Here is an 11,028-nt window from a genome sequence, read left to right as displayed (position 1 = left end):
TTGGCTTCATGGCCGCTGTAACTCTGAGCTCCTCTGGTCGAGATAATGAAATCACCGGCTAGCTCTCCCAGCAGAGAGAGAACCCTACCGCCATCACCACGCTCTAGGACCCCCGCCCAGGGACACACTGGGCCATCTCATCATTCAGCAGGACAAACGCGTGTGTCTGAGTGTGTGTGTGTGTGTGTGTGTGTGTGTGTGTGTGTGTGTGTGTGTGTGTGTGTGTATGTGTGTGTGTGTGTGTGTGTGTGCGGATGTGTGCATGTCAGTATGGACAAACTCGTGCATACTTGCCTGTGGATGAGTGTGTTTGTGTGAGTGAATGCACGCTTGAGTGTGTGTGTGTGTGTGTGTGTGTGTGTGTGTGTGTGTGTGTGTGTGTGTGTGTGTGCAGGCTAGTGGGGAAGATGGAGTGTCCACGCGGGGCCACAGGGTCCGGCAGCGGGGCCGAGGAAGCATTGATTTAATTGCCTTTGGTTTATTTGTGGAGTCCTAATTATTGACTGGAGGTAGGATTTAATGGGCTGCTCTTTATGAAGACAGGGAAATGACTGGCTTCTCCTGCTAGCCAATAATGAACAGAGGAGGAGACCTAGGTGTTCACACTCACACACACACACACACACACCTATAAACACGAGATTCCCCTCTTGATCATTTTTTTAACTCAATTTATCTTCACACACACACACACACACACACACACGTGGACAGCGAACTCGAGTCTCACGACGGCACAATAACATTTAAGAAGTCATTGAGTGTGTTGGCTTGTTTTTATGAGAGGACAATGGCTTGGGTTTTACTGAGGTGTAGGGAGCGCTGTGTGGGTGGTGGTGGAGGAGGAGCGGGGTCTTTCAGATGAAGGGGCCGGAACGACCCCCCAGGGAGAGCCAGCTTGCGTGTGATCAGCGGCAGGTCCGTCACCAGAGCCCGGACATAACGCTGATGCCTCCCTGGCTGCGGAGCACGCCTTCTGATAACCCCGCGGCCCGGCGTCCGCATCGGGACGCCGTACGCCTGGAACCGGGTGCGTCACTAGAGAGGGCGAGAGAGGGAGGAGGAGAGAGGGAGGGAGGGAGAGAGAGGGAGGGAGAGAGAGGGAGGGAGAGAGGGGGAGGGAGAGAGAGGGGGATAGAGAGGGAGACTTTCAGTTCCATGGATTTAGCGGTAAGAATCGAGGAAGGGAGGGGAAACCGTTCCATGTTTCATATATTGCTTGGCCAAATTCTTAGTCAAACAAGTGTATTGATTCACATTGATCCTCCTCGTCGTTATTGTCATTCTCCTTGTCATGTCGTTGGTCTTCCCGCTCCGGGGGGAACTGTTCACCGGCGATCACCGTCGGTACTTAGGGAACACAAATTGCCTTGCGATGGGCACTTGGGGATACACTACAAAACACATGACCCCTCTCTCACAGCCTCGGCCTTCAGCGGCTCTTCGCTCAGAGAGGCCCGGAAGGGCAGCTGCCTTTTTGGTAGCGAGACCTTGAGCTGCTATTTACTAGGTAACCATTCAGCAGCCCTTTATCCAAAGCCACTTAGAGCGGACTCAGATACAGGTAGTTAAGATAGCAGCTAGGTCGGGAGGGGGGGGTGGTAAGCGCATCTTGCTCAAGAATGCTTAAAGGTACCGCCGCAGACATGCAGGCATTGAACCCCCGGAGCCACTGCACTGCCCTGCATTTACATTCACATCATGTAAGAGAGCCCTACTCTCCCCCCCCCCCCCCCACCCCACCCTTCCACTCACAACAGCACGGTTCCTGGAGAGGAGAGCAAGCTGCGCCGCGTTTTGTGTGTTGGGGGCCGCGTGGCGTCGCTCGGGCCCCTCTCGGGCACCAGTTTGGGGCCGTATAACGCGTTCTGCAGAGGCGGCGCCACGACTGGTAACGGCGGGAATTAAGACACATCAAAGGATCTGCATCGCGCCGCGAGAACGCTCTCCTTTTGTCTGGCACTCCTCCTGTGTGTGTGTGTGTGTGTGTCTGAGTGTGCGTATGTGTTGGCACGCTGAGGGGCCCCTCAGCGTGCCAACACATACGCACACTCACACACACGTGCGCTACCTCATTATTCTGCTGTAATGACAAGCAGCAGTGGCTTGGAGTCCCCTCTCCTTCCTGTGAAGGAAAGTGACTCTAATTAAGCCCCATTTAATGATTAGGCTAATTAAATCAGTCACGCTCTCCTTTTCCCTTTCTTTTCTGTGTGTGTTAGTTGTGTGGTATGTGTGTGTGTGTATGTGTGTGTTTTGGCTTGCGTGTGTCTGTCTTTTTGTGTGGATGTCTGTGGGCAAGTGTGTATGTGCGTGTGTGTGTGTGTCTGATTGTGCCTGTGTTTAAGAGTGTGTGTCCTTGCATGTGTGTGAGTTTGTCTGAGATAGTGTGTTAGAATTTGTGCGTGCGTGTGTGTGTGTCTACAGGGGACCCACACTGAGCCTTTGTACTGTAAATATGTGGGTGGTGTGGTGGGGGAAGGTGTGTGGTGGTCCCCCTGAGAGTTTTCACAGGGCTCATTCAGACCCAGCCTCTGTATTATTTACACTTGTCACAAATATCCAAATATCTCATTTAGCTTTTAACGCTACCTTTCTCTGTGCTGTGAGTGTGTGTATGCTAAGCTTGTATGAATGAATTAATCATTAAATTGACACAAACAAAAGCACAAACACACGCACCCACAGCAAAAGAGCGTACGTGTGTATGTGTGCGCAAACGCACACATACACATGTGTGTGTGATGAACCTGCAAGGTTCTGTACCTCCAGACACTGTTTGTGTGTGTGTGTCTGGTGTGTGTGTCTGTGTGTCTGTCCGCTAATGTGTGTGTGTGTGTGTGTGTGTGTGTGTGTGTGTGTGTGTCTGTATGTCTGGTGTGTGTGTGTGTCTGTCCGCTAGTGTGTGTTTGTGTGTCTGGGGGGGAGCACACTGGGCGGCTGCCTTGAGGTGTGAGCCCAGAAAGAGAATGAAAGATGAAGGAGGACAGCTCCAAAATGAACAGGTGACATGGTGAGGTAGACGCGGCTGGAAATGTCCCCATCAATGTCATCCAGCACACACACAAATGTTTTTTATGATAGCGGTCGCAGGTCATGTTCAGTTCAAGCCCTATTGTATAATAATTATTATAAAGACTTTTTATAATTTAGTATTTGGATGGAGATGGCACACACAGGTTTAACATACTTTTATATGTATCATCAGGTGTCATCAACAGTTTTCGATTTGATAAACAGATTGATGAATTTAATGAAAGACACACAAAAAACATGATTGGACCAGTCACATACGTAGTCACACATACACACAAAAGAACAAGCGACCAACACTCATTTGATTTGGTATTGGGAGGAACACCATGCGTTCATAAAGGTTGAGGTGTTGAAGTCATGCATGCATGTTAAACCAGGGCTTGTGCGTGTGTCTGTGTGTGTATGTGTGTTTAACACCCCCTGCTCCTCTACGTTGATCACCTTGTCCTCCACACCTAATGAGCAGAAGACAAAGACCTGGTGTGCCTCTGTTTAATCTGCAGTGTATTTAGGTCAGACACACACACACACACACACACATACACACACACATACAGACACACACACATACACACACACACACACACACACACACACACACACACACGTACACACGCATACACAGATCCTAACACAAACACACACACACACACACACACACACACACACACATACACAAACACATACAGACACACACACATACACACATACACACACACACACACACACACACACACACACACACACACACACACACACACGTACACACGCATACACAGATCCTAACACAAACACACACACAAACACACACACACACACACACACACAGATCCGAACACACAGACCTGGAGTTTCCCAAACAACATATCAAGAATAGGAGAGCATTTTTTTTATTTTAATTACAATATCCACGGCCCCAAGTGTCCAATTCCCTTTCATATCAGTCTCTAGTGGCCTGAAGGGAAGGAGAGAGAGGGGATCTGCATCACTGCAGCGCTGCTAGGTAATTACTGAGGAGGTAGAGAGAGAGAGAACAAGCTTATCAGTGCTTGGGAGATACTTACCTGGGCCCTCCTTTTGCAAATGTGACATATTCATTATGAGGAATAATCAAATGCAAGGCTTTTTTACCAGGGTGCCTTTGTGCTTCTCCTTAGAACACGCGGCTGTTGTTTTTTATTATTCCCCCCGGTCGATATGAATTTGATTTTCAAACAAAAAGTAGGAAGATCAAAGATCAGAAAAGGCTTTTGTCGGTTCCCCTGTGATCATGAGAACTGAGTGTAACTACTGCCTTACCTTGAGCGCTGGCCTAGATCGGAGACGCCGTTGTCTGCAAGGGGACATGGTTATTATACCGGTTAAATCAGGTGATTCAGGCATCGGCGTAACTAGGTGGCAAGGATCTACTGGGATAGGAAAAGGGATTAAAATTACAAATTTACTTACTTTACCTAATGAGAAAACTAACTTGTTAAGAACACCAATGATGGAATCCACTTTGCTATTCCTTCTGCATGCCTGTACAAAAAAAAGGTCATCCCTCATCGATATGAGGGATGGTATGACTCGTTTGCTGCCTGCTATAATCCAAACTAGTCCAGGTGGGTAAATAGATTATTTGCAAAAGTCTTCAAGATATAACTTTGAGGGCAAGTTTCACTGAAAATCCCCCGATATTTTCAATGTCTTGCCTTCCTGAATGTTTGGATGCGTAAAAATAAATAAATAATTTAAACTTTTGCAGTTTTTCTCAATCACATGTCCGGTAAATGAGTGCAGAGGTTCACCTGGAATTGTGTAGCTGGCAATACATCCTACATCCCATACAACCCTGTTTGTAATGGTTGTATAATAACGAGAGTTAACCTCAAACCGGGAAACACAAACCCTATAATTACAACCCTATTAATAATCTCCACTAATGGGCGCTGACTGGTGTTGTATCTCCACTAAAGGTTGATGACTTGTGCTGTATCTTTGTGAGGGCGGCCTGAAACACCTCAAACTATCTTTCACTAGGTGGCTCTTTTGACGGTGGCTGTGTGCTTTCTCTCTGGATTCCTTCTTTTTTTCTTACATTCTCGCCAAATGGCCGCCCTTCAAAACAATCACACTTCTCCTTCTGAAGCGGCACAAGACCGAAGCAAGGGAATGATGGGTCTTTTAAGAAGTGTTTGGCGGTGTTTGTGTGAGGCCATTACCTGACAACGGTCGCCGGGGTGGTTCAACAGACGAGGCCAGCCTGGCCTCCAGGTGCGCCCGGGGCCCTTGAATACCCGGGCCATTTAATTGGCTCATAAAAATACATTTTGTTTCCTAGACCCCCTTACCGGGCACCTTTTTGTATGCGCGCGCACACACACACACACACACACACACACACACACACACACACACACACACACACACACACACACACACACACACACACACACACACACACACAACCACACACACAACCACACACACACACACACACACACACACACGTACAGACACATGCAGACACACACACAAACACACCCAGACACACACACACACAGACTGATGCAGACACACATCCAGACGCAAACACACACGCTTTCTCTTTCTCACCATTCTCTCCCTCTTTCCATCCCTCTCTCTACATCCCTCTCATCCCTTTCTCTGTTTCATCCTCTCTCTCTTTCTCTCTCTCTCTACCTTTCTCTCTCTAACTCTCTCTCTCCATTTCTCTATCTTCATCTCTTTATCTTAATTTCACCCTAGCTCTCCTTGTCTTTATTCTCTCGCTCTCTCTCTCGCTCTCTCTCTCGCTCTCTGTCTCTCTCTCTCTCTCTCTCTCTCTCTCTCTCTCTCTCTCTCTCTCTCTCTCTCTCTCTCTCTCTCTCTCTCTCTCTCTCTCTCTCTCTCTTTCTCTTTCTCTGTCTTTCTCTCTCTCTCTCCCAGGCTGTCAGCAGCTCCCCATGCCAGTCCGTTAGCGTTAGCAAGAGGCCCGTGCGCCAGACAGAAGCGCCGCTCTGCAGGGCCTGTTGAATAGTAATGGCTCTGCGTTAGCCTAGCTTAATGTAAGCTACCGTAGCACCGCCCAAGGGGACAGGGACTCCCGCCAAACTGAGATTGCATTGCTTAGCACCAACGCTAGAGCTAGGTTGAGGGGTGGGGGGTAGAAGCCGAAGGGGACAAGGGGTACTATCTTAACAGGCTGTAGCATATTGTTAGCGCACAAGGCGCTAGCACCCGGTACTCAGGGGAGCCGGTGGAGCAGCTGTATCGCAGCGCAGCGCAGACGGCCCTGCAGGGGGAGTGGAGAGAGTCATTCATTCTCTCTCTCTCTCTCCGTCTCGATCCATCTCTTTTTCTCTTTCTCCTTCTCTCTCTATCACTGTGACTCTCTTGTGGTTATTTGCATTGCAGATATTTCTGGGTTGAGTTTGTGTGTGTGTGTGTGTGTGTGTGTGTGTGTGTGTGTGTGTGTGTGTGTGTGTGTGTGTGTGTGTGTGTGTGTGTGTGTGTGTGTGTGTGTGTGTTTGTGTGTGTGCGTGTATGTGTGTCTGTGTGTCATATCAATAACTTTTATCATGCAAGGTTTTACCTCAGTCACACACAGCGATCAATACAATTGCTGACTGGTGACCAGAGTGTCCAAACACATTGCACGTTGTTGTTGTTGTTGTTGTTGTTGCTGTTGTTGTCGTAAGAAATCCAAATTCACCACAGGTTCCTATACACCTGTAGGTTTCACCACGTACACTTTTTCACAGCCTTAATGCACCAGATGCTGTTGTCTCAGAGCTGTGGCTCTGTCTCCATTTCAGTTTGTTTGCTTAGTAGTTAGTAGCTGGAGTTACATGATTAGAGTGTGCGTGTGTGTGTGCGTGTGCGTGTGTGAGAGCTTCATCTCTCCAGATTGTGCAGGGAGAGAGATGCCTCAGCAGATACTGTGGTGTAGATCTCCCAAAGGATGTGTGTGTTTGATGCGCCCTGCACTGGTGGGACTGTTTTCCTTACTCGCGCACACACACAAACAAACACGCCAACACACACATAAAACACGCACACACACGACATGCATGCACATTCTGTCGTGTCATGTGAATACCTTTTTGTATACACACAAACAGGAAAACGTTGTTCCTGTGGCCTTTCAGATATACATGTATGAGGCAGTGTTTAGTCTGGGAAGTGAAGATCGCCCATCTGACCGGTATCAGATTTAACTTACCCGTTTACTCCCTCGATCGGCCAAAAGAATGTTTGGCCGAATGTGCCGTGCATGGTCGATTCACTCATCACCAGTCTCCGATCCACCCTAACCGCCCAGTAAGCCTTTGTGTCAGCTGCGTTGAAAATCCACCCAGCCCATCCCGTGCTCAGAGGGGCGGTCGGCTCTCCTCCTCAGTGCTGCTCCTCCAGCCTCCAGACGTCAGAGGGCTGTTTGTTTTGGTCTGTGTTTCTCCTCCGACTCCAAAGAAGCAGCTGGATTAAAACAGCCGGGCAGTTTCCGAGCTAACCCTCCCTAACACCTGCCCTCCTCCGTGTTGTGTTCTGTGGGGGTATCTTTGGAAAAGCACAGACACAGTCCCTCAAACGTTTCTTCACCAGTCCGCCGGACCGACGCTGAGAAACCGTTTTCCCGCCTAGGAGCGGCAGCAAACACACCGTCTATCGATCTGTCAGGGGTCCGAGAACGGCCTTGTGTTCTACCAATAGCTTTAGTGTTACCATTGTGGGTTTCTTTTTGTTGTAGTACTGGGTTGTTTCCCAGCAGTAGTGGGATTTTGTGTACTTTTCTTTTTCCTCAGAATCGCCCATAACCTCCACCCTCTCGCTCTCCCCGTCCATGTCTCTCTCCCCCCGTCCCTCCTCCCTCCCTCCCCTGCAGATCCCCTCTGCTGGCCAGCTAATGGAGGCAGTGCGTGTGAAGATGAAGGAGAGGAAAGTGCTGACAGAAGAGCTCGCCGCGCTCGCTACACCAGTCAGCGAAAACGCCTGACTCCCCGGGCTGAGGCGGGAGGAAACTGTCATCCTCTCCCTCTCTATCTCTCTCCCTCTCTCTCTAGCTCTAGCTCTCTCTATCTCTCCCTCTCTCTCTCTCTCTCCTGCTTTAGCGCTCTCTATCTCCCTCTTGCTTTATCCCTATCTATCTCTCTTGTGCCCGCTTGCATTCTCCCTCCCCTCTCTCTCTCTCTCTCTCTCTCTCTCTCTCTCTCTCTCTCTCTCTCTCTCTCTCTCTCTCTCTCTCTCTCTCTCTCTCTCTCTCCCTCCCCTCTCTCTCTCTCTCTCTCTCTCTCTCTCTCTCTCTCTCTCTCTCTCTTTCTCTCTCTCTTTCTCCCTCCCTCTCGCTCTCTCTCAATCCCTCTCTCTGTTCTTCTCCAGACTTCTCGACGGGGGGGCCGTCGGGTCCGTGGCCAGGCGTTAGCTTAGCCTCGCGGCGGTGGCGGCGGTGGCAGAGCTAATATTTGCTGCAAGCTGAGCGCCGCCGGCTAGCTCGCCGGGCCGCTCACTCACCTCGCGGCCGGCGCCACGTTGGCACACTAGCCCTCGACATCTGTGTTAGCGCCTGGCGCACTCTATCTGTCAGACAAGTGGGGGGGCCCTTTAGCGCCAAGCTAATTTACACCGCCCAGCCATACACTCTCTCCCCCTCTCGATCGCACAAACTCTGTGTCTCTCTCGCGCGTGCTACGTCGCCCTGAGGGTGATAGGGCAAGTGCTTACGCCGATGCTTAAGTTGGACGTCTCCTTCTTCTCCTGTTTCTCCCCCGTTCTCTCCACCCTGTCTTTTTGCACTTTTTCTCCTCCTAATTTGGTGAGCATATGAAGGGCTTTAGGGTGTGGGGACTTGATCCCAGGGATGCAGAGTCAACACTTTATCAAGGCGTGATGACTGTACAGTCTGGTGCGTATGTTCCCTGTAGTGGAGGACCTTATTTCATCAGTCCATATCCTCCAGAGGTGTGAATCTCGCTGCTCACATCTCGAAGAAAAACAATTCCTTTAAAAAAGATACGTTTTATACATAATTTTTGTTATTGTAGATGTTTTTTTATGCGTCTGTTCACTGACAAAATACCACTTAATTATGAAACCCCGGCCGTGTGTTTGTTGTTGCCTAATTTTTAAATAAAGATATTTTACATTTGTATAACCAGCGTGTGTTTATAACCTGAAGCCGGCCAGGTTACCCGCTCCCGGCTTGATTGACAGCTGTATTTCATCAGGAGTTCCCATCGGTAATGAGCGACCCCGACTGTTGGCATAGCTAGCAAGAAACACACACACACACACACACACAGACACACACAGACACACACACACACACACACACACACACACACACACAGACACACACAGACACACACAGACACACACACACAGACACACACACACACACACACACACACACACACACACACACACAGCACTGTGAAAAGCACTGTATAAAGTCCAAGCCTTGACATGGTTACCATTTATCTCTATATTTTCCTCACTCATCCTCTCTGTGTCCCTATATCATTCCCTCTCTCTCTCTCTTGGTATTCATTTAGAATATCAACCCTGATCTGTTGTCTCCTCTTGTCCTTGAGTCAGCCCCCTAACTCCAGAGACCACACGCTCCCTCTCCACCTTCCTCGTCATCCAATCATCCCTTCTCATTCCTTCCTCCTTCCCTCTCTTTTTGGCCTTTGGTTTTTCTCCTTTTCTCCTTTTTTTCCTCCTCTTTTTATGTACAATTAACTGGTGTGTGTGTGTGTGTGTGTGTGTGTGTGTGTGTGTGTGTGTGTGTGTGTGTGTGTGTGTGTGTGTGTGTGTGTGTGTGTGTGTGTGTGTGTGTGTGTGTGTGTGTGTGTGTGTGGAGCGCTCCGTTCAGGAATTAACAAGAAATAATTCCACTTTTTTTTAATCCCACCCTCCCCTCCCCTCACACACACACACACATATGCTAATGATGTCGTTTTCCTTTATCTTTTTATAATAAAGGATTAGGCCCAGGACTGTCTCTCCTGCTGCAACTCTGGGACCAATTTAGCCGGGCTGTGGGAGAGAGTGGAGCCCTGGTGGTTAATTACCATTCATTAACATAGTTTGCATCCTCTCTTCCTCCCTAGCACCCAGGGGACCGCTATTGTCAATATTTGTCCCATATACATTTCTGCACTTTAATTTTTTTATTATTCTAATTTAGCTTCTTTTTTTTCAATTCCGAGTCACTGTCCTCTGGCGTAATGCTGCTAATGACAAACATTAATAACTCTAAGAAATCTGCTGGCGCACTGGGGATACAGTGGCAGCAGCGCAATGGTGACACACACACACACAAGCAAATTAACTTGGAAGAGCCCCCCACCAATCACACCTTCTCTCTCTCTCTTTTCCCTCTCCTACTTCACCCTGTTCTTCTCCCTTTTCCACTATCTCTACCTCTCTTTTATTCTCTCTGTCTCTTTCTCTCCCTGTCTCTCTCCCTCTCCTGTCTGTGGTTATTGCATTGGTTTGCATTACAGATGTGTCTGTGCTGCGGTGCCACTTTAACACTCTTAGCTCTCTGTGACATATTCAAATGAGGACGCCCCTCAGACGACTAGCCCCTCCTCCCCTGGGGTTAATTAACCTGGCCCCGCCCCCCTCCACCCCAGTAAAGATGTTAAAACGACGCCCACACCCCCTCTTACCCTCTTCTTCCCAAATGTCTTCCTCTTATTAAAATGTATACAATTCAAAGATTTATGATTTCTCCTTCCATCTCACTCTCTTTCTTTTTCTGTCTCTCTCTCTCTCTTCTCTCTCTCTCTCTCTCTCTCTCTCTCTCTCTCTCTCTCTCTCTCTCTCTCTCTCTCTCTCTCTCTCTCTCTCTCTCTCTCTCTCTCTGTATTTCCCAGCAGAAATCCCCCCCCCTCCCCCCAGTCTTTCTTGTGGTCCCCCCTCCTTGTCGTCTGGGTCCTTTATGGTTCTCATTAAGAGGCCCCTCCCGCGGGAGTCACTCTGATCACGGGGACCTAACGCGCC

The 11,028-nt window shown here is 49.0% G+C and overlaps 1 protein-coding gene across 1 annotated transcript in view; it reads left to right on the top strand.

Moving 5' to 3' along the window:
- cntln (centlein, centrosomal protein) overlaps positions 1–8,255 on the top strand; it is an 81,323-nt gene extending 73,068 nt beyond the window's left edge. Inside the window, exon 21 of the mRNA XM_030352351.1 lies at positions 7,904–8,255. Within this exon, the coding sequence (XP_030208211.1) occupies positions 7,904–8,014 (111 nt within the window). The 3' untranslated portion in view covers positions 8,015–8,255. The remainder of the gene's footprint in view (positions 1–7,903) is intronic.
- The last annotated feature ends 2,773 nt before the right edge of the window (positions 8,256–11,028 follow it).

This window comes from Gadus morhua, chromosome 3 (genome assembly GCF_902167405.1).
Source record: "Gadus morhua chromosome 3, gadMor3.0, whole genome shotgun sequence".
Classification (NCBI taxonomy): Eukaryota; Metazoa; Chordata; class Actinopteri; order Gadiformes; family Gadidae; genus Gadus; species Gadus morhua.
The sequence above is the reverse complement of the archived record's forward strand: the minus strand, read 5'-3'. Positions and strand labels throughout refer to the sequence as shown.